Genomic DNA, 27,882 nt, shown 5'->3' with positions numbered 1-27,882 from the left:
TGCTGGCTACAACTTCATTTTCTGTACAAGTATTAATCACATACAAAGATTCTTTCATTATTCTCTGCACACACACCTTGTTTCTTTGTTTTATAGTACAATTTTCTTCAGTAAAACAAACCTCATACCCCATTTCTGTTAACTGAAATACACTTAGAAGGTTTGTTTCTAATTCTGGTACATATAAAACACTTTGTAGTTCAACTCTTAGACAATCAAAATATACATTACTCACACCACAAATCTGGATTTTTGTTCTATTTGCAAGGGTAACACACTTTTGCTTTGAAGTAGAAGTTTCCAAGGTTACAAATGAAAGTTTGTCTTTTGCCATACTTATTGAAGCCCCAGAATCTAAAAACCAAGGATTCATTGTCTCTTTGACTCTTGCTAGAAGACACTTCTTTGTTGATTCAGCTTCATTCATGTTGTTTTCTTCTCTCCACTTTGCTGTCAATTGCTTTTTCTTGTTGTTGTTGCAATCCCGCTGTAAATGTTCTGTGGAACTACAATTAAAGCATTTCCTTGCCTTTAATGCAGCCACCACATCAGAAGATTTATGGCTTTGTTGAAATTCAGCCACAGGATGTTTAAGGCTCTGTTGTTTTGAAGCTTGTCTTCTTTTATAGGTTTCTAGTAGTTTTCCAGCTACATATTCGAGGGTTAAATTTTTCTCCTCTTGACTTTCCATCATGGTGACAACCGCGTCGTACGATGAATCAAGACTTGACAAAATCACATAGACTTGGTGTATAGTTGTAAACTCCATCCCTCGTGCCCTGAGTTGATTGAAGATTTCTCTCATGCTTTTCAAATGGTTTGACATAGACTCCCCTGGTTTCAGCTTCATTCCATACAGTTTCCGGGTTAGAATTACTTTACTGCCCGCTGTTTCTCTTTGATATACAGCTTGTAGCGCATTCCAGCACTCTTTTGATGTATTCAAAAACTGAATGAAGGAAATTTGAGAGTCTTCTACAGCTAATGCAATAACTGCCATTGCTTTTGCATCGTCTTTAAACCATTTAGCATTCTGTGGATCTGCTCTATCTGGTGGATCCTCTGTGACTACATACCACAGTTCAGCCTGAATCAGATACATTTGCATTTTGTAAGACCATAATGCATAGTTAGAGTCATTTAGCTTTTCTAACAATTGATGCAAACCAGACATATTAGCTCCTGCCATTTCCTCTGCTTTAGGAATTTGTATCTCACCGTCCTCCTGCTCAGAGTCCTCTTCAGAGTCAGCCGACTGAGATTTTTCTTCACTTTGCAGCACTGGCTTTAGCTTGATGTCTTCCTTCATCAACAGTTTTCTGTTTTAGCAGACTCCTGGTTCTGATACTGCACCGTTCCCATCAAGTTCTGGTTCTTCTGCCTGGGTTAGGCTGGCGTAGGCTTCCTGGACTGGACTGGGCCCATAACCTTTGTTGGGTTATTGTGCCAGAACTTTTCTCTTTCTGGAACTCTGTTTGTGCTTAGAAACAAACACACATCACGCAGGTCTTACACAGCAGAGCTGGTTTATTTCCTTCAGGCTTCTGTGCAGTTCAATTCAGATCAGTTCAGATCAGCACACTGAGGCATACACAGAGAGCAGTGATCATAGAGCAGTGATCTGAAAGCAGTGATCAGTTCCATTTTACACAAGTGAGAAACTATATACAGATCTACACAATTCTTATCTACATTACATACAGCTGTGATGAGGCTAACTTAGAATCTTGGCAAGGTTCTCAGAACAGCCTCTATCTCAAGGTAATTGCCCACAGATAGACTTTCTCTGTTTAACCCTGAGATAGCCATACACACACAATTTTAATGACTAAGCAAGTATTTCTTTTCATATACTTAACACTTTCTACACCTAAGGATTATCCCAGGAAAATGGAGGGATCGTCCCTGCCTGCTCCCGGGATCCCCTGCGTGTCATTTGCATGCACAAGGATGATCCCAGGGAAAAAGGCAGGTGTAGAAACTGCCTGAATGGAAGATTCTCAGATCTGCCTGACCAAATGAAATGTATATGCTTCACATGGATTTTCTAGATCACAACCTTAGTGACAACCTTAGTAACTAGAAATTGTAGTTCTCTCCATTCTCTCATGGTTTTTCTGCACTCGGTCTTTAGCTATTGATGTGACCTTATCTCCTTTCTCATTATCAGCTGTAAAAACCACCTAACATGCCAATCAGATCTTTATACATATAGCCACTAAAAATTTCTTTGGCTTGATATCCATGAACCTTTCCTTTCAAAACAGTTTGCTTAATATGCTGCTTTGAAAAAAAAGTGTGCTGACAGCATTGAAACTGGCACTCTCAATTTGAATTGTGTTAGGGGGCTGCTATCACCAACTATGTGCTTCTTTGAAATAAAGCACACTCGTGACTGGCCACTCACAAAAGTTAGTGGGTCCTTTTGACAATGTCAGTAACCTCCTGCATGTCTCCTGCACCTTCCTCTGGTAATTCCGTTTAAAAAACAAAACAAAAAACCACTGTGATATCCCAATTCTGCTGAAATAACTCAGGATTTCCTACCATGTACAGGGGAAGTTGCACTACAAAGCATCCAATAGGGGGGCTGTCCCATTCAATACTATGAGAACGGAGGGGGGGTGGGAGTTTTCAATTACAGGTCACGTGGTCGCTGTGACGTAACAGACCTTTACACTAGGCCCATCACATAAACCCTTCTCAGGCCAAGCACCACCACTTTAAAACCTGAGGGAGGGTTAATTAAAACCTTTCCCCTAGCTATGAGGGAAACAGGTTTAATATAGGATCTCTCAAAATATACTGTGGGAATACTCTGGTGTGGGTGTTTAATAACTGTAAGGCAGGTAAATAATGCCAAGCTGACATGTGGTATTTGGTAGCTAACAAAATAATAATAAGTTTATTGTTGTTTAAAAGCTTTAAATCAAAATATAATACTTTCAGTCCTGCCTGATCTGAACTCTCCACACACCAACCACCTCACTCTCTTCACACCAATCCAAGTCCCTAGAATCCAAACTCTTCCTACTCTACAACTAAACAACTCTCCTCACACGCACTCAAACTCACACACTTTACAAACTCCCAACACTCTCCTTATATACTCCTTTCCCCCCACCTATTACATCATAAAGCACACCCACTCAGTTCTAACATTCCATACTTACCAGACATACGAATCTAGACATATACAAGATAATCAATTGTGGGGTAATGCCACAGTCACCCCTCTCCATCTGTGTAATGCATTCCCATTACGATTGTGTAAGAAAAGCAGGTAGCAAAGCCCCGGTAAGGAAGCACAATTTCCCTTTAATCTAAAGAAGCCTATTATCCTGATTAGTTCTTGGCAAAGGCTCTTTATAACCATCTTAACTTATGCTGTTCTACTAAACTCCTCTTGGCTAAGCTGGCTAAGGAAGATGGGAATTGTACTCCAATATTTGGGGAGCGTCCTCCAACTCTACTATTCTATGATTCTATGACTCTATGATTCATTTTTCACAGTTTTGGCCAGCCTTCCTGGACATAACAATGGCCCCAAGAATATTTAATGATGTGGGCAATGGCAAAAGGCTGTGGGGAGGAAGGGATGTTGGGAGTGTGGAAGGGGTAGGTGAGTGTGAAGAGAAAAATAATTTCTCAACTGCTAGAATGATCCAGTACCTGATGCATTTACCCTATTTCTTTGATTCCAAGACGCACTTCCCCCCCATATAAACATCTCTAAAAATAGGATGTGTCTTAGAATCGCGGGGGTGTCTTAGGTGTTTTTTTTCTGTTGGTGGTACTGAAATTAGTGTGCGTCTTACAATCGATGGCATCTTACAATCGAAGAAATATGGTAGTATTACATGTCACTTAGAAATATCTGACAACAGGCTGCATTAAAAGCAGTGGGAATCAATGGCAAAATTTCAATATATGTAAGACACAACACCAGGGCTATTTCAACACACACACACACACACACACACACAGCAAAACTGAGCAAATCCTGCACTCTATGACCAGCAATCTTAACTCTATCTTAATTCAACTCTATGTTAATTTAGTAGTCCTTTTCCTTGCCTTTTGTCCTTCAGCTTTGCCTTAATTCTGTGCTTAGTCAAGCTGTTTGTTTCATAATGTCATGTTAAGGTCAAATATATGAACTAGCATACACCAAAGACCTGTGAACTAAAATGAAAATATTTATGAAAATACATTTTTCTTTCAGCTACAGTAAGTTATGAGGTGTAAATTTCATTGGCTTTCTCTTCCATTACCCTAGAAAATCCATTATTTTACCCATTAGTAACTTATTAATTAATTAATTACATTTCTATACCTCCCCATAGCCAAAGCTCTCTGGGTGATTCACTTCCATTCAACTCTAAAATATTTTCCTCATTGATGAATCTCTAAGGTTTATCAGTTGTCTTGCTCAGTATGTATATCACTGTATACAAACATCTAGCTCTTGAAGCATGCTATAGAATTTCTGAATTTAATTAAAACAAAATGCAACCTGGGACTGCATTGCCTGCCAGAAAGAATACAGAAATTCTAAAACATATTTTGCTCAGAAGTGTTACTGCTTCATCTAACACACAAAAAGGTTACTGCTTTTGTCACTACACGATACTGCTTTGGTCACTACACAATACACATTCATTAATGACCTTGGAGTAAGAGCTTTACTGAAAAGAGGACTCACTCATTTCCAAACGGGGATAAAATTAATCATGCCTTTTACAGTGCAATGCTACATTTGCCTACAGTGGGACAACCTCCCACATGAGTGTGTATAGAATTGCGATCTTAGTCAAGTGAAAATGGGGGAAAGATTATGGAATTACAAAAGACGAACACAGAGGAGGGATGACTACTTGAAGAAAAACAACAACAGAATTACATGTAGACACAAAATCAAGTGAAGTATCATTTTATATGGAAAGAGAATGTTAGAAAAATAATATGTCCATGTCTACAGAGGAAGTGGGAATAAATAACTCGTAACCATTCCTGAAATTAGACTAAGGCCTTAGCTAAACCTAAGGTTTATCCCGGGGTCGTCCCTGCCTGCTCTCGGGATCCCCTGTGTGTCATTTACATGAACAGGGATGACCCCGGGACAATCCTTAGGCCTAAGACATCGAACCTTTCGTTATAATGTATCATTTCATGCAGAATTTCAAAATAGTCCTAAACTTTCTTACACACTCCAAGGGTTTAAATGACTGTGGATGGTTGCCAAATGCAGCCCTGCCCTCAGATGTCTTCTCTACTGCTCCCCAGTTTTAGTCTGCTCTGCTGACTAAATTATCAATTGGGTTGTTTGCTGCTATAAAGCCAGCCAGAAAACAAGCTAATTGATAAGGCAGAAATGCTAGCCTATGTCAGTGCTGGGGACTGCTTTGGCTCTGGAAACAATCCTGGAGACACAGCCCAGGTCTGTAGGTTGTAGAAAGGAAGAGAGGGCTCAAGGTATGTGAAAAATAGGATGGTCCCTCTACCTTTCTCTAACATCTGGTGGACTTTTTCTTTCTGTTCATCATGCTTGTGGGAAACACAGCCAGAACATAATAGGAGCATTGGCCACCCTTGAATATCGAGCGGTTACTTTTATTGGTATGTAGTTGTGCCAGCCATACCAAGAAGCCTCTTTTGGTATTGTATTGAAATGGGCTTTATAATGGTCTAATTATTACATTCTAAGCTGCTTTGGGTTGCTTTTTGGGGCTGAGAACTGGCATATAAATTTTCCTAATAAATTATAAGTGCTTACCTTCAGTACCTGATATTCCCCAAGCAAAGGTGTCTGTCTGCCTTTATTTTTCTTTTCTGGCCCTTATTAAATATGGTTGTTCCCAAATTACTGCCAATTTGCACAGGTATAGGGTTTGTCTTCCCATACTTTTTCATATATATATATTTTTCAAAAAACCAGAGTTAGCAAGTTGGATAAGATGAATTTTCAGCCAGAAAATTCAAGACTCTCTGTTAACAATAAGGGAGAGCTCTAAAATTTGTACTTGAATCTGACAACACAGTTAAGAATAGTACAGATTTTGCTGATCTCTCCAAAATGCAGGAGAAAAGGAGACAAAGCAAACATTCAGCAGTTCTTAAACAAGCAGACATTTGCTCCCCCCTTTCCATTTATGATTGGAAAAATATACACAATTGGTGCCAAAATCAAAACCAGACTGTTCGACAAAACAGTGTTTTGGCAAACTGTGAATTCCGTATTTTGTAGAGCTCTGCACAGGTTGAAACCTTCTAAACAGGTATTTTGCATGCTGTTCATAAATAGTTCATTAGTACTGTGGTAACAGAAATACACAAGTCAGTATTTAAAAGTTGTTTCCCCCCCATAAACAGCTGAAGACTGTAGAAGCAGAGATGCTGCAAAAACGTTTGCAATAATCCAGCTTGTTTCATTGCTGAAAAATCATCCTTCAAACCATTTCATCTTCTTCAGCCTGTCTCATGCCAAGCTTCACATGACAAATGGGACACTGCTCCTAATTATGATTTATCTCATTTGTACCTTGCCTTTCTTCTAAGCCTTAGAACAACCTTTCACCCTACAGATGTTTTGGACTTCAACTCCCATCAGTCCTAGTCAGCATAGCCAATGGCCATGAGCATTGGGAGCGGTTGCCCTAAACATCTGGAGGGCACAAGGTTGAAGAAGGCAGCCTTACAGGAAAAGCAGGATACAAGAAAGATGAATACTCATCCCTATAGCCTAAGGAGCTCACGGTGGCTGGCATACCTGAGGGCAACACTCAGGCCGATTATCCCATTTTATCAACACAACAGCCCTGTAAAATAGTTTAATTAGCCCACAGTCACACAGTGAGCTTCAGGGCTGAGACAGGGCCATTACCACTCCTTCCCTAAGCACACTCCTGGACTTGACAAAGGAATCTGAGGGCCTGTAGACTGTGTGCAAATTAGTTATATCCTCATCCTTACAAGCTACACAGACATATGCTTGTGCCTATAGGAGCTCTTCCCTTGCCTTTATAAACAACGTTTCTGTTCAGGAACAGAAGACTTAACCACTGGTTCACCCGTGTTAGCTTCCGCCCACCCCTTTTCTTTAGGCTCTTGCCTCCAGCTTTTTCACATAAAACATCCAAAATTTCAACTTGAAAGCTCATGAAACTGGCAGTTTTGATAAATCCTTTCTTTGCCATTTGGCACGTTTGTAGCTTGCAACTTTGCAGTAAAAGCAACAGAACATGCTTCTTTATTACCTTGCCCTTGTCAAAATAATGGATAATTTCTTGATAGAGCTGATCTTTTAGTTGTCCTTGTGTGGCTGCTTGGTATCCATCCCGCTGAGTAAGATGCGCTGCGCATGGTTCTTCTGACCACTAAATTAAATGGAAACAGTAGAAAAAATGAAGGGAATAAAACCTGAATAATGTACCTATAACTTGGCCCAATTTTAAACAAGCCAATGGGATGGGGTGAGATTGCAGGTTGTTGTTTTGGGTGGAGGGAATATGACACCAATGCTGACACCACGCCTTAGAGGTATTATTCACATTTTTAATACTTAAGACATTCAGGATGCTTAGTTGAACACCACTGACTGGATAACAGCTCCCTAATGAAAAGCAACTTCAAATAAAAGTGACCTTGGATTCGTGGGCCAGTGTAATCCCTTTACTCTGCGAAAGAGCGCAGCACTGAGTAACATCCAATATGAGTAATGTAAGGTACAGAAGGGAAAAAAAGAGCCAAACATAACTGACCCAGGGTTTGCACCAACACAGGTGGGGAGATAAGTCATGGTGACCCCCACCATGTTTTGGCAGTTGTGTACTGGCTAGATTTGCACAATTACCCTTGCCAGGGCAGATTGGTGCATTATCCAAACTGGGCACACCACCCATAACCCATGGACTATTGTAGGGTTCTGGGGTGGTTTGCTAACCACGGCAACAAACCACCCTTGCTGGTTTCAAATGGGAAGCTGCACCAGTAAGGGTAATTATGCAAGTCCTCCCAGCATGCAACCAGTATGTGCAGTAGGTGAAATAAGGCAGTGGGACTTAGTTCCCCCTCTGTGATTGTATAAGCATGAGATATTGAGGAAAACCAAAACGTTATATCTGAAATTATAAAAGACATTTATCATGGAACTTTCCTGTGTCTTAAGAACTTCACTAATGAGCTGACACAGCCATTGTTGTTAGTTTGGAAAGACTTTCAAAGCACTGTGGATAATATATACAATTCAGTTAAGAGAAAAGACACCACTGACTACAGTTCACATATTCACATATTCAGACCAGTATATCTATAGATGTCAACAGTGCTGCTCTCGCATGTGTCTTTATCCTACATGAAAAATATGAGTAACTGTTTTCCTGCGTTTCAGAATCAGCATTGGCATAAAACTATACCAAGCATTTCAAACACAGGAAACCTGTCTAATTTATAAGTTAGGGCAAATGCTGTTTTTATTTTTTAATTAAGCCTTACATTTGACATGAAGAAAGCTGTTCTTTCTCCAGTTATCTGCCTTCAAGTAATTAACAGGAGCAAATTAAGAAACTTATCTTGATTCTGAAATTTTATACCACCATAGTAAAATCATTATAACAGTGAAATACCTCATCTTTTTATGTAAGACAGTGACAATGTGCCGTAACCTCAATTAAAAGTAACAATTTATATGGAAAGCGAAGGATTCAAGATGGAAATACACCAAACATTTTCTATGTGAAATATACAGATTTTTATTTATTTTATTTTTTAAAATCATATCTGCCTTTTAAGTGCCTCTGCTTGGAGTAAATGGGGAAATGATGTGTTGAACATATCTGGCTTATAATTCAGATTTGTAACTCAAGGCAGTACCCAATGGGGCCGTTCCATCTATGCTGGTCCTCATGGGAGCAACTTTTCCTGATCAGGACAGATCAGAAGAGCTCCATTGACCTGCCCCAAACAAACATTACTGCTCACTCTGAGTCAATTTTAGAAGTGTGAAAGCCTCGTTGTCTAAGCGGTCACTCCCACGAGCACATGGGCATGATAGAATACTACCCAAAATGACATTGGAACACAAAAACATGACTTTTCTTTCTTTCTTTCTTTCTTTTCTTTCTTTTTTCTTTTTCTATTCTAATATGTATGACCCTACCAGCCAGTTCAAAATTCAGCTCTTGTGATAGCTTAACTTGCACGGTGATCCAAAAGATTTGGAAATGCATAGAACACAATTCTGAGACAGTGTGCATTGGATCACAGTCAGATTATAAACTCATGCATGCTTATCTAGGAATGAGCCCCACTGAACTCACTGGGGCTGGTGTAAGCTGCATATTTTTTACAGTTTCTTCCTCTCCGTGATATACCTCTCATTAACAATTAAAAAAAACCACACACTTTTAATAAAAGCTCTCCAGTGACAGCTTTATCCTTTAAGTGTCATCTGAATGTCGTTGACATTTTCTTTTTTTATATTAAAAAAAGACATACCAATCAATTTCTGGGAAGATGAGTATATAAACTGGAAAATGTCTTTGTGCAGGTCTTACAAATATGCTTTACACCTTTCCTGCCCTTACATTTATATTTCCTTACATTTAACAGAGTTTGGCTGCCAGTCATTCCATTTTAAAAAAGGCACTCCGTTTGCCCTATGCTATATCTTTGTGCCTTCCCTCCACCCCCTCTAAACATTTTCTTTCAAGAGCAATGAAATAATCAAAGAGTACCAGGATTCATAGAACTACTTTTAAAATTAACTATACAAGGACATATCCCAGAAAACATTTTCCCAATGAGAAAATCATTTTTACTACCAACTAGAAATATTGACTTAGAAATGTTGCTTTCAATTCGTAATTCAATATAGTGCAGATGGTGTGTACCAATTTACACCAGGTTTGTTCCTTTCATAATATAAGCATGAAACTTGGCGAAAGTGTACATGACAATATTACAAACAATCTCAGATGTGGAGCCAATGCCAACTTTGAATAGCACTGGACATTTTTCAATATGGCTGCCAGAAGATTAACATGATGCATCATCCTGCGCAAAAGACATGAAATGGCTGCCATAACGGCTGTAATTCTGCACTGGAAAAAGTGCAGAAAAGGGGAACTAAAATGATTAAGGGGCTGGAGCATCTCCCCTATGAGGGAAGGTTACATTAGCTGGGATTGTTTAGCTTGGTCATATCCCCCCCCCATCACTACTCGTGCTCATTGCTATGGCTTCTCCCACCCAACGAGGACATTTTCCTACCTGCAGGTGTTCAACACTTGAGCCTCCAGTGACAGATGGATTTAAGAGTACCCCCAAACTATGAACCTGATCTTTCAGAGGGAGTGTAGCCCCATCCAACTACTGCCTCTCCACAACCAAAAGATTACATTTATATCCCACCTTGTTTCCTCCGAGGAACCCAAGGCGGCATACATAATCCTCCTCCTCTCCATGTTATCCTCACAAGAACAACCCTGTGAGGTAGGTTGGGCTGAGAGTCTGTGACTGGCCCAAAGTCATCCAGTGGGTTTCCATGGCCGAGTGGGGACTAGAACCTGGATCTCCCAACTTCTAGTCCAACACCTTAGCCCCTACACCAAAAGATATCCATCAGCAGAAAGGGAAGAGTGATTTTCTGTTCTGGAGGTCAGGCAATTATCTGAACCTGTTTGGAGGGGCATGGAAGAATGAAGAACAGAGGAAGAACCAAGAAAAATGGCTCCCTTCTTGTTCTGCTGACAGATGCCTTTGGTCAGCAGAGAGCCACTAGCTGGAAAGCACCCCCTGTGTTCTGAATAATGCCACGAACAGATAGATCTCATAGCCACTTTTTTTTTTACTTTTTTAGAGGGAAATGTTGTCCTAGGAGGCTTGTCCCAGGAGGTCATGCCACAGATCTCATAGCCACTTTTTAAAAAAAATTCAGAGGGAAATGTTGCCCTAGGAACCTTGCTCAGGAGGTTTTTTGAGTAACTTGCATGCTAGCACAACATACTAGTACACTGGTCAAATGAGTCTAGAGAGATTCACATTCAAATGAACAAACTGAGCAATTTTGAACGTTTTGGAAGTACTGCATTTGACGCTGTCCTCCAATTAGGTGACTTCAGCCTTCTGCTAGTACTCTTACATGTTAGACATTTTGACCAATTTGGCATTGTATGCTATAATATGAAATACAAAATATGCTCCAGTAATTTATAAGGCTGCCTTAGCTCTAAGTACACATATTAAGGCAATACATTATATATCTCTATATGTACACATGTACAAACATTCAATTGATGGATAACTTGAATCACAGAACTGTAAAATAACCGTGAAGTGTTTGGGTGACAAATTACAAGAATAAAACTCAAGTACAGCGAAAAACCATCTCTCTTTTTGAAAATTACATAAGACTTTTTCTTTCCCTGACACCAAAATTTAGCAGCTTAGGATTCAGTGATTTGTTACATGAAACGGGAAATAATGCCTTTTTTCTTCCTACAGTGAGGTGACATTTTAAATCATTTAGTAGCCGACACAAGCAGGCACACAAGTCTTGTGAACAAATGTTCAGATTGTGGACCACTGGTGCTTGAAATTTTTTAAAAATCCAGATTTCCCACTATGGGACAATCTTGCACAAAGGGACCTTGCTGTGAAAACAAACGGATTTTCTGCCCAAGCTGTTCAAACTGCTTAAAGCAACAGTTAGAGATCACAATCACTTGATTAAGGAATTCAACATGTATTTGTTCAGGAAAGCCCCTTATGGAAATAAATAAATAAATGTATATTTAAAGCAAGTTACACCATTCTGTTTTTTGTTTGTTTGATTGATTGTTTGCAGTTTAAGGTACAATCCTATCCATGTTTAGACCGAAAAAGGTCCTACAACATGCTGGCTGGGAATGCTCAGAGTTGTAGGATTTTTTTCTGTCTAAAGGCTCCATTACAGCTTTTAATTGACAAGTTGTCATGCTTGAATCTAAAGCATGCCAACTTGTAAACCACTAAATGCTACAATGGGGCCTTGTCTAGGGGTCTCATGTCCACACCTGCCTTCACCAAATGATGACAGATGTGACTTCTCAAACTCAAACTGAGCATCTTCAGATGTCCACTAGGAAGAGGAAAATTGCTGTTAGACATTTTATGTTGAACATCTGCAGGTAGTTTTCTATTCGTCCCACAAAATAAAAAATCCTTTTGATGTCATCAAAATTCATGGATGTTTCACCTAGGACCATCCAAATTTTAGGTAAAATCTGACACCATTCTAGACCCAAGCTTTCAATTTTTCTGAGTCATTCAATATAATTTATAAGTGGATATTTTACTCTAAGAGATCTCTTTGCAGTTTGCCACAGAAATGCTTAACGTTTGAAGTATTATACCTTACATTTGAAGTATTATACCTTAAGAAGCTTTGCATGGAGAAGTAATGTGTAGGCAGCTTCAGTGTAGTTATCACATTCTTTGTGCAGGTCACAAAGCTTGTACAAATACCTACAATAATAAAATAAAATAAATTCTTAACAATGTCACAACATAATCTTACTTGAAGAAGCTAACAGCTGAATTCCCATGCTCATACAGAATAATATTATTGGTATGTGTTTTTTAAAGCTCATATTCTTTTTATTAGCACACAGGAAGCAAAGGATGTCAGCAGCAAAGAGGTGTATTTTATAAATGTTGGAACCAGGATGTTTACAAAAATGTAATTCTTTCTGAGAAGCAACAAGAAAGTGATGAATTTGGTATAAGTCTAATTTTCCTCTAACCCATTTTTTCAATTTCTAATACTAATTTTGTTGCTTTGAAAAGTACTCCTAGAGAAACAATGAGAACTACATAGCTAAATTCCTATCACAACTACAGAATAATGTCAGTTGAAATCCTATATGTTGTTACCTGGGAGTAAGTCTCACTGAACTCATTGCAATTTACTTCTGAGCAGACACACACAGGAGTATACATTAGTGCCTAACGACATGTTTCCTAATGTAGTTTTTTTGTTAGCAGGACTGCAGCTGGGGAGAAAAGGCTTTAAACTCCCCATACGTTGCGGTGCTGGTCACATGCATGGGTGGGTGTGATATTTAAGCCTTGCCTCCTCAGCTTCGATCTAGGGATACCTAGATATGACAATCAGCATTGACTAATTCCTAATGTTAATCAGGTGGGGGGGTTAGGGACCGGACTTGTTATTCAAATCAAGATAGATGAGTGCCTGCAGAGTATGGCAGTAGCCAGGAGTGCATTCATGCAGCTGGGGCTGGTGTGCCATCTGGCTACGGTCATGCATGCCTTAGTTACAGCCCATTGGGACTACTATAACCCACTCAACTTGGGGCTACCTTCAAAAACGGTTCAGAAACTTCAGCTGGTCCAGGGTGTAGTGCCCAGAGTGTTGATCAGGGCCTTTTACATAGGGTGACCATATGAAAAGGAGGACAGGGCTCCTGTATCTATAACAGTTGTATTGAAAAGGGAATTTCAGCAGGTGTTATTTGTATATATGAAGAACCTGGTGAAATTCCCCCTTCATAAGAGCAGTTAAAGCTGCAGGTGCCCTGCCCTCTTTTAAATCTGGTCACTCTAGTATAGCTCCTACAGCTTTAACTGTTGTGATGAAGAGGGAATTTCACCAGGTTCTCCATATATGCAAACGACACCTGCTGAAATCCCCTTTTCTATGCAACTGTTGAAAATACAGGACCCCTGTCCTCCTTTTCATATGGTCACCCTGTATATGATTCCCTTGTTACAACAGCTTTGCTATCTGCTGGTCTGTTTCTGGGCACAATTCGAAATACTATTTATGACCTATAAAGACCTAAGTGGCTTGGGACCAGGCTGCCTGAAAGACCACTTTCTCCCATATCAGCCTACCTGGTTCTTAAGATCTTTAGGAGAGGCCTTTCTTTCAATACTACAGAGGCTCGTTTGGTAGCAACACGAGAGAGGGCCTTCTCGGCGACTGCTCCCATACTGTAGAATTTCCTACCAAGGGAAGCTAGGTTGGCTCCCTCTCTGCTGTCCTTCTGCAGGCAAGCAAAGACCTTTTTATTCAGGCAGGCCTTTGGCAGTTATGCAGGTTTATTGGGTTGGATGATGTTTTTATTCTGTTATTGCTGAGTTTTTAGTTGTATTTTAATACATTTGTTTTATAATTGTTTTAATCAAGTTTTATTCATGATTGTAAACCATTGAGTGTAATTTTCCTTGGTAGAAAGGCAGGGTACAAATCTAATCCAATCAGTTAAACTATTCTCTTAACAGAAAATATGGCTATTTTAAAGGTGATGGGAACAGTCAGAGGTGGACCAGCTACTTGCAAATCGTGCTTCAAGCATATGAATTTAGGAATGCATATATCAATCTTACCATCATCTACATGCTCTGAAGACTATGTGTTGTTTTTATTAGTGCAATCTCTCACAACACTTGCTTGAAAGTAACACAATGCCCAATAATGATAATGTTTACTAACCTTATATACATTTCTTCTCTTTCAATCTCTTTGTAGAAATTCTAGAACAGAAGAAGCAGAAGCCTGCTTTAGCAAACTTGATTTCTCAGTAAGCCATACATATATTACACATATTATATTAGAAATTCATCGCCGCATAACATTAGCTCCAAAATTACAATATGACGCTTGCTTGTGGTAGAACAAGTTAGAGTTTCTCTTAAATATGAACTATGAAATCAACTATATATATATATATCACTGAAAAATTCAGCATCTCCAGGATAGGGCATTTGCAAGTCATACACCATTAACTTTTCTCAGCTTTGTAATGTACAAAACTTGGTAATGTAGTAAAATATAATTTAAAATTTTGAAGTAATTTCAGTAATAAATCATCCATTCTTGAAATCTAATACTTTAACAATATGCTTTAGGCCCAAACTAGACGTGATGTTAAATGTGCCTCTGTATCTAATATGCAGGAGTGTTTTTTTCATGCCAATGGGGAATTTCCTACCAATGCAAATATGAGCTTCAGAAGTGGGTTATGTGCGTGCAAAGGCACATTTAATGTCACATCTACTCTGGCCATTACAGTGATTTTTTTAAAAATTTCATTTTTAAAAGCCCTTTCTGCCCATCACAATAAAAAAGCTGGATACTTTGAATTGTCCTAGTTAGCTGTTTTGTAGGGCAGATGTGTTCCTGCTACCTTGGACTTGGACTAGACATCAGCAAAGGCCTTGCTCAAGAAAACATCTCTAGTAGTTCCTGCTGACCTTGGTAATTATAGGTCTGTTTCCAATCTGTATTTCTGAGCCAGGTGCTTGAGCACAGTTAGTGGCTGGTGTTCTTGGACAATGCTGATTATCACAATCCATTTCAGCTTGGCTTTCAGCCTGGTTTGGAGACTGAAACTACCATAGTCACCCTGGCTGACAACCTATGCTGGGAAAGGGCCAGGAGAAAGGTGAAACTCTTGATTCTGTTGGACTTCTCAGTGACCTTTGATATCATTACTCACAGTATCTTTCTGAGTAGTCTCTCTGTGTTTCAAGCACCAGTTGGGAACCAGAAGAGAGTGGTGAAAAACTGGCTGGACATGTAAGGATGAGGGTAACTGAAGGCAATAGACAACAGGATTGATCTGGGCCATTATGGGAAATGGGCCAATGGATCAAGCATTCAACTTGTGAATGGGCCAACATGTAGGAAGGCACCAGGTTCATAGCCATACACAATCTCCCACTGCCAATGCTGGGCCAGGTTGGCGCTGTTTGTCTGTGAAGTGTCTGAATCTTCTTTGGCATGATCCAGTTCCCGTAAGACCTGGTGTAAAGACTGCAGTTCCTGAATTACTTTGTCTATGGCTGGAACTAGAGAAGGCGGAGAGACTGAAGAGAAGTATTGTGGATAGTATCCTTAATTTGCAAAATAGGGTGTTTGGCGAGTAGAAGAATGCTGGGAGTTGTTGTATGTGAACTCCACTAAGAGTAAGCGATTGCTTAACTCTAATGCTTCCACTGGTGCAGAATGTCTTCTAGTTCTTCTGCTCTTAACTGTTACTCTTTTTCAGGGAGTTTCCTCTTCATTGGCTTTCCTCACCTCAGCATACTCCACTTCTGCTTCAGCTTGCCATCCTCATTAAACAGTTGAACCACCATTTTTTCCCTCTGTCTTTTACTATTCACGTATCTGAAGAAACCCTTTTTATTGCTTTTAGCATCCCTCTCTAGTCTCAGCTCATTCTCAGCTTTAGCATTCCTGACACCATTTAGGTACTTCTGTGCTACTTGTCTGTACTCTTCTTTTGTGGCCTGGCCTTCTTCCACTTCCTATATGTATCCTTTTTTGTTTTCAGGTCATCTCGAAGTTTTTTGTGAAGTCGCATTGGTCTCTTCTGCTGTGTTTTATCTTTTCTCCTGGTTGGAATTGTTTGTAATTGTGCCTTTAAAATTTCCTTTTTTAAAAACTCCCACTCATCTTGGACTCCTTTTCTCATTGGGGGGAAAAACCCAGGATGCCATCTAAATACATGATAAAATGGAGCAGATAGTCATGAAAAATATCGTTCATAAATTTTTGAAAAATCATAGAAGAATTACACAGGCTGAAAGGCATAATAGTATATTCATAGTGACCATACTGTGTCCAGAATACTGGCTTCCACTTATCCTGAGCATAAATTCAGATCAGTTTATACCTCCCCCGCCCCGAGATGTAGATTGCCACATTTCAGAGATGTTCCCAAAGTTCAGGGATCAAGGGAAGAGGATGTTGCCTTGAGGTGGTGAGTTCTGATTTGGATGAGGAGCATATCTGGAAAAATGGAATCTGGCCCCCTGACACTAAGTCTATAGGACAATCATAGGACCGGTGGGGAGGCAGCTGGTCTGCTTCCTTGTTCCCAAACACATCTCCATAATCCCAGCATTTAGCAAGAAGACTCTTACGGTCAGGCAGCAGCATGTCCTCAGATGTGGAGCTCACTCTCTCAGGAAAACAGTGCTCCTGCCATATAGGGAGGAAAGGTCAGGTCACCATGGGACCGGATATCTGCAAGTCATGGATAATAAGCCAAGTACCAGAGGAAAGTGCAGGGCAACTGCCAGATAAAAGTGAAGTTCATCTTTACGTCCCTTGACCTCCAGAGTCAGGGGAACTATTTCATGGGTTAAAGGTCCTGAGGCCAAAAGCCTGCCATCAATTATCTCTACTACCACCAGACGGTTTGTGGGCTGAGTTGAGATCTGCTGAGCAGTGGCAAAAGCAATGTCCACATAGTTGCTAGAATCCATCATGGCAGTTCTATGCACCATAGTCTGAAGAGTCAGTGGTAAAAGTAGGTGCTTGCGGGTGGGAAACCTGTTCAAGAGAGCAAACTTCAGGAATACAATCCAATCTTTGAGTTACTCCTGCAACTCTCAGAATTACAGGCTGGGAAAGATGGGTAGAACAGTTGACTGCAAGATGTGTGATGGTACCACAGTAAAAAGGGAGATCCGCTTATCTCCAATGGTCTTTCTCTTAGAGGATCAACTTTGGTGGCATGGATTCATGGGAGCAGGTCTGATGGTGTGCAATACACCAACTTTCCAATCGCCCATCTATCCCGAAACATAAGTGAATCAAGGCCTTTCCACTCATGCCAGTTCATCAAATTTGTCATCAGACAGCCCTACTTGAAAATGATCTATCAGGGCTGCTTCATTCCACTCCAAGTCTTGGAACGTCAGTCGAAACTCATTTGGATAATCAGCAACTCATTTTTCTTTCTCTTGGTGAAGGCACCTGATCTGATGGTTAGCAATTTCAGCCTTCTGGGGGTCCTCATAGGCCTGGTGCATCTCTGTAATAAAGCCACTGAAATCAGAGAGGGGCAGTTTGGGCTGTAACAGGTACAGAGTTTCCCAATTGGCAGTAGACCCCATCAATAGTCTGACCAGGAGCCCCACCCTGGTCCAGTCATCCAGAAAATCCTTAGGATGCAATTCTATATAAAGTACACATTGAACCAAGAAGCCTGGAACTGCTCAGTTGAACTAACTTCTTTTTAAAGGGCTGCTACAGGGCACTGCTGCCTAGGAGGTGCAGATACAGGCAGTTGCCCAGGCAGTTGTTGAGCCGGCTGAACTGTCAGCTGGGCCACCTGGTTCTTTAAGAGAATGGTTTCTTGTGTTAAAGCCCATCAATACTGAGCACTTAGACAGCAGACTGAACAGTTAGTCCTCCCCATTACGGTGAAAGGATTGTATTTCTATTTAAATTATAGTAACCATTTATAAATTTATAAAAGAATATATATGTGCATGCAAATATTATGCAAACTGGTCTCCTCCTTTGTCCTTTTGGTAGGTGATGCATTTCTTCTGTTTTGGTGATGCAGAAGCGGCTCCCTGCCTCTACTGTATATAAGCCTATATATAAGTATAAAGCTTCTCTTTATACTTCACAGCCTCAGGAATCTAAACAAAAATGATCCTAGACTTGCCAGTTAATTGCAGTGGTGATGCTTTAATTTGATGTACCCATTGGTGTGTTTGACTATTACGTTGTTCATTGTTTCTGAGGTTTTTGTGTGTGTGTGTGTGTGTTTGTTTTTGCTTTTTCTATCTTGCAGCTGAATCTCCGGGAGTTTTATCTCTGACATTTATCTTTTATCTTCTGGAAGGTTGCAATGGCTGTTGGCCGAAAGCAATAAAATCATCCCACTCCTATAAGCCTACCAAGCTTCCAATCCTGTTCATGCATCTGAAGAACTAGACCATAGTCTACGAAAGCTCATGCACTTTAAGGGGCTGCGGGACTCTTGTCGACTTTAATAACTAGGCTATTTTCACCATAGCTAGATTTTATCACTGGATTTTCTTTTTCTTGTATTTGTAGTGTAGTTACATGGATTATGTCATGAAAAGCTAGGGTGTAAACAGATTAATATACTTTAAAAGTGAGGATTTGGGGAATTGAAAATAGAGACAAACACAAAACAGACACGTTACATAAAAGAGCAAGAAAAATAAACCTCTTCAACTTTTCCAGTTTGATAAATTGCTCTAATTTCCTTTATAACTTCTCAAAAGCAATAGAAACATTCCGAGTGGTTTTTTTGGTCAAGTTTCCAACAGGCAAAATGTTGTCACTCCAATTTTACTCAGGAAAGCTGGGAGCCTCTTTTAAAAGCAATCTAGGTGTCACTCAATAGATCACAATCAATGGTAACTCCCATGAATTCTCTCCTCTCCCAAAATAGTAGTACTGTTGCTGCAGCCAAACAAGAAATGTAAAATCTGATGCAGATGATCTCTTAAATGACAGCTCAGTTTACTGACATCACTCATTTATTATCTCTACCACATGACCATAGTCATGGCATACATACAAATATGGTTTTATATAATCTGTTAAATACTGTGTGAACACTCAAAGCCTATTAAAGCTCAAAGTATATGACCTTGTAAATAGTCTTGGGAGCCCTGGACAAAAAATATACACATATATTTATAAATAATTAAATAAATGCCCAGTTATCTAAACTTTGATTATTAAATTTTCCTGAATACCTAAATTCATCTTGTGTCACCCTTTCAGCATCAAAAGGCGATGTAAATTGCTATAATTTTGAACTGAATTTCTGATTAACCAATTGTTTTTCAGCATTTGAATCACTCAGATCAAGTTTCTATGTAGCATATTAAGTGTATGTATATGTAATTCATACTGTTGTGTGACAACACATCTGTACAGTTTGTGATCCTTCAAGCAAATTTATCCTACCAGCTATTGCTAGTTTAGAGGAGAAGAAGAAATAGTAGTAGAAGAGGAGGAGGAGGAGGAGGAGGAGGAGGAGTTGACAGAGCAATCCTATGCATCTCTACTTAGAAATAAGTCCCAATGAGTTCAGTGTGGTTATTTCTAGGTAGGTGTGCAGAAGAGTACAACCTTATTCTGACTGGATTCATTCAGCTTGGTGGGTTACAAGATGTACAAGTTTGAGATACAAGAGATAAAAAATTTGGTCAGCTAATACTGATGATACAGACTGACTACTGAGCTGTTGGACTTCAGTATGAATGTATTGTTTTGCTGTTCCAATTAAATATATATATAATATCTTACACTAATACCTAGAAACTGGAAAGGAACCAAGACTGGGAACTGGGAAAGGCATTTAAGAAGCACATTTGAGAATTGCACTACTGCACAGGTACATTTTGCCCTGGCAGATACAAAGCAAAGACACCTGACCCAAATATGTCAATAAGTTTTCAATAAGTAGTACCTATAAATGTGGCATAATGATGCCAGGGGCATCAGTATCCCAAAGCACGTGGACACTCTAAGTAAGGCTTTCAAGATACAAGTAACAATCTCTGAAAAACCACAATATGTAAGCTTTGGGTATAGCCCATGATGGCGGGCTATACACAAGGAATTCTTTTACAGAGAATTTCTTGAGTATAGCCCAGCATCATGGCAATATCTGAAATAGATGGTATTTCTGTGATAATAAAGATGTATTTTCAAAAATGACAACATAGTTAATATTAGCACTGAAAAGCTACAAGTCGGTGTTATGTATCTCACTGGAAACTTGGGCGTGGCTAGACGGGGTAATATCCAGGGATTGTCCAGGGATCATTCCTGTGCATCCACATGATGCACAGGGCATCCTGGGAGGAGAGGGGGATGATTCCTCCCTTTCCTGGGATATCGCCCTACCCATTAATTTTGATTCTTCTGCAGTCTCGTGTGGCCCACCGTCACCATGGAGTTGAGTAAAATCCATCACGATGTTTGATTGATAGTTCCTCTGCCCTCTCTCTGACCCCAGTCCTCCCGATGGAATCCCATCAGCCATTGCTGCAAAAAAACCAATCCCAGCATCTCTCCTAGAGCAGCACTTGCTCCTTTCGTTGCTCTTCGTTGTTCAGGGAACTCTGTAGCCCTTGGGAAAAGTCAACTGAACGTAACGGAAAACTCCACAGAGCTCTCCACACAACACAGAACATAACGGTTGTGCAGGAACTCCCCTCTGCACAGCGTGGATATTCTGCGTGGAGTGTTTTCCAAAAAAACCCTCCATCGTTGCGTGGAGTTTTCCTGCCAGACAACACATTTCTCAACGATGGTGTAAAACCTCCATTGTGGAGTTCTAAAACCATTGTTGAGAAACGTGTTTTCTGAACTGAGCCAGTGTGAACCAGTGATGGTTCAACATCTCAGGTCATCTCTTAGTATAGCCTTGAGCATATTAGTTGCAACTTAATTTTTGGCAAAATGGAAATTAGACCACAATGTTTTATTTCACAGGGTTGTTGATAAACTTCATTGTGGATGCATTTAAACTAGTCTACGTTATCAATGTGTGTATACCATGTTAAAGGAGGTATACAGATGATAAAATTATGCAAATCCAGTTTTCATGAAAAAAATGCATTACTACTGATGAATTAAACTCTTCAGTTAAACATCATAAGGAACATTTCCATTTCCCCTTTTAATTAGAGGTGTATTAATATCATGACTTTCCTCTTTAAAATCTGTTGTTTTTCCTTTTCTTTCTTAAAAGCACACCAGAATAATAATCTGTGGGATCTTAATGAGAAGCACAGGCTTTAATTTAAACATTCAGCATCCTTTCTGAATTTAGTAATCTCATTTCTTCTCACTCACCAGCACGTTGACCGTACAACTCATACGGTTTTCCTTGTTTTCATCATGCATAATAGTTCTGTAATCCAAAAGTCTCTCCATCAGCCGAACCACAAGTTTCACAAAAGTTTCACCATTTTTTGCAAGGTACTTATGTTTTCTGCAGTGCTCCAGAAGACTGAAAACATAATTACAAAAATCTTGTTAATCACACTTAGGAGCAGGCACTTGACCAAGGTGTAATTTTAAATATTTTGTACCGTATCATTAACATATTTTAATTATTCTTAGCTTCCAAAGTTCATTGTAACCTAATTGGCATGTCTCTTGACTATGTTCCAATACAAATCCTTCTGCTAACCAACACTTACATTTTGTCAAATAACACTTTATACTGTTCGTCTCCTCTGCCTCCTTCTACTTCATGATCCAGCTTTGTGATGATCTCATTTTCAAACTACAATTAAACAGAACAAGCGTAAATAATCAGCATGGCAAATATTTCATTTTATTACTGTAGAAATCAATGGCTCATAGATCTGTTGAAGCTCACAACAAGGTATTAAACCAATGATTTTAAGCTTGATTGACTTTTAACAGTTTGAGATACCTCTGATATAATGATCTGCTGCCCTATGGAGATCTTTCAATTCAGGAAATACTTGGTCATGTTGTTAAATGGAGCTTAAACAATTGCTTTAAAAATGTAAATAAGATGGTGGATTAGAAAAATAAGGGATGGGAAATAGCACTCATAGCAGGGCACACAATGTCCTTTACAATAATTATAATTGTAACAAATGCAAGCAGTTTGAAACACCACTGCTGATGATATATAACACCTTAGGCTGTATTGCCAATAGCATCATTCAGCTGGATGAGCATACTAACATCTATTTGGACTAGAGAATTTGGCTCACCTCAAAACATATCAAACAGATAGCTTCAAAGTCATTTCATTGGGCGGGGATTTGTAAGCTGAAGCAGAAAAGAGCTAGTGAGGTTTAAGCGAGGGGTGTAACATGAACACAGTGATGCAAAAACATTCTAGCAGAAGCATTCGAAGTTGGCTAGTGACGTTACTATGACAAGTAACTGAAGCATCTGCCTACCAACAATGCTTTCTTTCACGGTATTATTAGTGTACAGTTGCATAATGAAAAATATCTGGACATGCTTCCCTTTCATTTCTAAACATTGACCTTATAAATTCAGTAACACACACATTTGGCAAATAAGTATACAATTGGGCTGTTAATGGGGCAACCGAATAGCACTGCAGGTCACGCTGGGAATGGGAAAGCTATACACCTGTCCTGCTCTGAAAATTTAAAACAGCACAAATGTCGTGAATTTTTAAAAATATATCCAAGTAGAACACAAAAAGTTTAAACATGTCTGGCTACTGTTAACTTTGAAACTATGTGTGCCTAAGTAATCTCATGTGGAGAATATGGGATCCCTACAAAATTAAACTTCTGTCCCAACTCTATATGATGAAATTAGGATCCGGCCTTTCTCTCTGCCTGACCCCCTTCACCTTATTTAGAGGGTAATGCTTTATTTATTTTTATTTATTGTATTTGTATACTGCCCCAAAGCCGAAGCGCTTTGGGTGGTTCACATAAGATAAAAATAACTTGTGTTTATTTAATTCTCTCTTTGCTCGTGAGTTCTTGTTTGATATTACAAGAACTCTGTGTGTGTGTGTGTGTGTGTGTGTGTGTGTAAGCCCGCTTCTGATCTCACTGAGTAGAAGTGGGATTAAAGACATATTGTTTTAAAAGCGTCTATATTATCCACACATTGGATCAATATAGAGTGACCAGGTGTTCTACTTTACAGAAGACAGTTCTCCATTCAAAGAGCTCTCAGAGAACAGTCCTCTATTCAGTTATGTGGGGATACGGGGATGCCCACATAACTGTGGTCACGGGTAGGGGGAGGTATGGTGCTAGGGGAGGAACAGGCCAGATGAGGAGAAGAGGGGATAGATTCCTTACAGCTATTCCCTCTTCTGGTTCCTACCCCAACCGGATAGTTCCTGGCGGCCATATCAGCTTGCTCTCGGGTCTGGTGGTGCTGCTGCTGAATGCCAGGTCAGTCCAGAATAAAATCTCCCTCATCCATGATTTGATTGTGGATGAGGGGGCTGACCTGGTATGCATCACTGAGACCTGGGTGGGTGAACTGGGGGGGGGGGGGTTGCTCTCACCCAGCTCTGCCCTCCTGGGTACTCGGTGCAGCACCAGCACAGACTCGAGGGCCGGGGAGGGGGGTTTGCCGTGGTATAGGCTTCCTCTCTAGGCTTCCTGTTCAGTCGAGTGCTGGTCTGGAGTGTTTGTACTGTGTGTTGGGTACTCGAGACAGATTAGGGATTCTGCTGGTGTACCGTCCACCCCGCTGCCCAACAGTCTCCCTGCCTGAGCTGACGGAGGTTGTCTCGGACCTGGTGTTGAGGACCCCCAGGATGGTGGTTCTGGGGGATCTCAACTTCCATGCCGAGGCTGCTGTATCCGGAGCGGCTCAGGACTTCATGGCTGCCATGACAACCATGGGGCTGTCTCAACATGTCATCGGCCCAACACATACAAAGGGACACACGCTTGATCTGGTTTTCTCGACTGGGCAGGAGGATGGTGATCTGGAAGTGGGGGAACTAACATCTACCCCCTTGTCATGGTCAGATCACTTCCTACTGAGGTTTAGACTCTCGGCGGCCTTTCCCCTCTGCAAGGGTGGGGGGCCTATTAAAATGGTCCGCCCCCGGAGGCTAATGGACTCCGATGGATTCCAGAGGGCTCTGGGGGATTTTCCTGCTGATATGGCCGGTGCTCCTGTCGAAGCCCAGGTCGCTCTGTGGAATGCAGAGATGACTCGGGCGGTTGACATGATCGCGCCCAAGCGTCCTCTCCCTCTGAGCAGAGCCCGGTCAGCTCCTTGGTATACACCTGAGCTGAGGGCAATGAAGCAAGAGGGGAGACGGCTAGAACGCAGGTGGAGGAAAACTCGTGCTGGGTCTGATCGAACACGGGTTAGAGCTCACTATTGAGCCTACTCTGTGGCGGTGAGGGTGGCAAAGAGGCAGTTCTTTTCCACCAGCATTGTGTCTTCTCAGTGTCGTCCGGCGGAGCTTTTCCGAGTGGTTCGTGGCCTGTTACACTCTGGGCCAGGGCGTGAGATAGTTGAACCCTCGGTAGCACGCTGTGACGAGTTTGCACGGCACTTTGAAGATAAAGTCGCTCAGATTCGTCATGAATTGGACACCACACTTAATGCAGCACCACTAGTAGAGGCGTTCAGAGCGCCGTCCGGCTCAGTTTTATTGGATGAGTTTCAGTTATTGAGGCCCGAGGATGTGGACAAGGTGCTTGGCCAAGTCCGGTCGACCACCTGTGTGCTTGCCCCTCGCCCCTCGTGGCTCATTACATCAAATAAGGAGGGGATCGCCGGCTGGGTCCAGGAGGTTGTAAACGCCTCCATGAGAGAGGGAGTGGTGCCGGCCTCTTTAAAAGAGGCGGTAATTAGACCACTCCTGAAGAAGCCTAATCTGGACCCGGAGGATGTTAACAACTACAGGCCGGTGGCTAATATCCCTTTCCTGGGCAAGGTGCTTGAGCGGGTGGTTGCAGGACAACTCCAGGCACTCTTGAATGAAACGGATTATCTAGATCCATTTCAATCGGGATTCAGGCCTGATTTTGGAACGGAAACTGCCTTGGTCGCCCTGTGGGATGACCTCTGTCGGGAGAGAGACAGGGGGAGCACGACCCTGTTGGTTCTCCTGGACCTCTCAGCGGCCTTCGATACCATCGACCATGGTATCCTTCTGGATAGGTTGTCTGAGCTGGGAGTTGGAGGTACTGCGTTGCAGTGGTTCCGCTCCTACTTGGATGGCCGATTCCAGAAGGTGGTGTTGGGGCATTATTGCTCTGTGCCGTGGCTCCTAAGCCATGGGGTTCCACAGGGCTCTATCTTATCCCCTATGCTATTTAACATATACATGAAGCCGCTGGGGGAGGTTATCCGGAGATGTGGACTGAGGTGTCATCAATATGCGGATGATACCCAGCTCTACCTTTCCTTTTCATCAAACCCAGGTGAGGCAGTGGCTGTTCTGAACCAGTGCCTGGGCACGGTAATGGACTGGATGAGGGCTAACAAACTGAGACTCAATCCAGACAAGATGGAGGTACTGTTAGCGAGTGGTTCATCTGTCCGGCGAGGTGATGTTTGCCCTGTCCTGGACGGGGTTGCACTCTCCCTAAAGGATCGGGTCCGTAGTTTGGGGGTGCTCTTCGATCCAGAACTATTACTTGAGGCACAGGTGAACTCAGTGGCAAAGAGCACCTTTTATCAGCTTAGGCTGATATACCAACTGCGCCCTTATCTGGACAGTGATAGCCTAGCTACAGTTATCCATGCTCTGATAACCTCTCGTTTGGATTACTGCAATGCGTTATACGTGGGGCTGCCTTTGAAAACGGTCCGGAAGCTTCAGCTGGTACAAAACAGGGCAGCCCGTTTACTAACAGGGACTGGCCGGCGAGATCACATTATGCCAGTCCTTTTACAACTTCATTGGCTGCCAGTCCAGGTCCGGGCCCGATTCAAAGTGCTGGTATTGACATTTAAAGCCCAAAACGGTTTGGGGCCAGGTTATTTGAAGGAACGCCTCCTCCCATATGTACCTACCCGGACCTTAAGATCATCTACAGGGGCCCTTCTCCGTGAGCCCCTGCCAAAGGAAGTGAGGCAGGTGGCTACTAGGAGGAGGGCTTTCTCCGCTGTGGCACCCCGGTTGTGGAATGAGCTCCCCAGAGAGGTCCGCCTGGCGCCTACACTGTACTCCTTTCGTCACCAGCTGAAGACCTTTTTATTCACTCAGTATTTTAACACTTAATTTTAACTTAAATTATACTGTTTTAACTCTGTATTTTAACCTTATATCAATTTTGCTGCGTGGTTTTATCCTGGTTGTGCTTTTTATATTGTATTTTGTATTTGTGTTTTTTAACTTGTTGTTTTATGATGGTTTTAATTTTTGTGAACCACCCAGAGAGCTTCGGCTATTGGGCGGTATAAAAATGTAATAAATAAATAATAAAATAAAATAAATATTTGAAGGCGTCCACTTTTTGATGAGCTGTCCAGGGTAAGTCTGGTTTAAAGTCAAAGAACTATAGGAGGTAGAGCAAGGACATTGAAGCCACCCATCAACACTTAGCACCTGGATGGCAGACTGAGAAAGCACACAGGTCACCTAGTCAGTCTTCCCCACTATGGTGAGATGTATTGTCTTTCCATGCAAATCATTGTAACTGTTTCTAATTATGTTTCTGTCTACCTGTCTATCAAAATTAGTATATAAAACATAATACAAATTGATGCTCTCTTTTCTGGAGATGTATTTTCTTTTTATTTTGTGATACATAAGTGGTCACCATGGATCCATGACTGCTGTTGCAGAGTTAAAAGCAGCTGGGCATATTTCAACTTTAACAGCACAATCCTATGCATCCCCCCCCCCCCCAAGAAGCAAGTCCCGGTGTTACTTCCTAGTATGCATGTTTAGGATTATGACCCAAGTCATCTTCAGTAAAAAAAATTAAAATTAAAATCACTCTCCCATAGGGCTGAAATATTACAGATCTCAGTGAACTTGGAACAAAGAGGAAAATCTGCTTTTTATCAGTGTCTGGAAAGGCCTTTATTTCCTATGACCAACAAAGGAGCAACCATCAGCATCAAATGAATGGCAGGGTTGCTGATCTTATCTCTCCAAGCCAAATGTGGTACTGCTTTATCTCTGAACAGATGCTCCTCTTTCAATCAGGACCTAGGCCTTCAAAGTCTGACTGACACTTAGACATGTTTGCATCTATTACATTGCTACGTGGAAGATGTCAGTCCCCCAATGCTACAACCTACTATATTTATGAAACTAAATTTAGCTAAAACATTGTACTTTCCGAAGCAAGGTACTGTAACCATAGGCATACTAAAGTTTAGTGACTATGGTATATAATGACACTATTGACACAAGGAGTATTGGTGAACTATTTTTTATGACAAAGGCAGTAGCCATAGTAATGCAGAACCTGCCAATATCCAGATACTATGAGGGAGCTAAATCTCTAAATGTTCCTGTGAATGATTTTTTTTACTTATTATTACATTTATATCCCATCTTTTTCCCCTTGCAAGGAACCCAAGGTGTCTTACATGTTCCTTTCCTTCTCCAACTTGAGAGG

At 41.0% G+C, this 27,882-nt stretch overlaps 1 protein-coding gene across 1 annotated transcript in view; it reads right to left on the bottom strand.

Annotated features, from left to right (window-relative positions):
- Nucleotides 1-27,882, bottom strand: part of DOCK1 (dedicator of cytokinesis 1) — a 427,979-nt gene that overhangs the window by 69,884 nt on the left and 330,213 nt on the right. The window contains exons 34-38 of the mRNA XM_063132809.1: nt 22,000-22,085; nt 21,650-21,806; nt 14,495-14,535; nt 12,414-12,504; nt 7,257-7,376 (exon numbers count right to left, since the gene is read on the bottom strand). Coding sequence (XP_062988879.1) covers nt 7,257-7,376; nt 12,414-12,504; nt 14,495-14,535; nt 21,650-21,806; nt 22,000-22,085 — 495 coding nt within the window. The remainder of the gene's footprint in view (nt 1-7,256; nt 7,377-12,413; nt 12,505-14,494; nt 14,536-21,649; nt 21,807-21,999; nt 22,086-27,882) is intronic.

This window comes from Elgaria multicarinata, chromosome 8, assembly GCF_023053635.1.
Source record: "Elgaria multicarinata webbii isolate HBS135686 ecotype San Diego chromosome 8, rElgMul1.1.pri, whole genome shotgun sequence".
Classification (NCBI taxonomy): domain Eukaryota; kingdom Metazoa; phylum Chordata; class Lepidosauria; order Squamata; family Anguidae; genus Elgaria; species Elgaria multicarinata.
The sequence above is the reverse complement of the archived record's forward strand: the minus strand, read 5'-3'. Positions and strand labels throughout refer to the sequence as shown.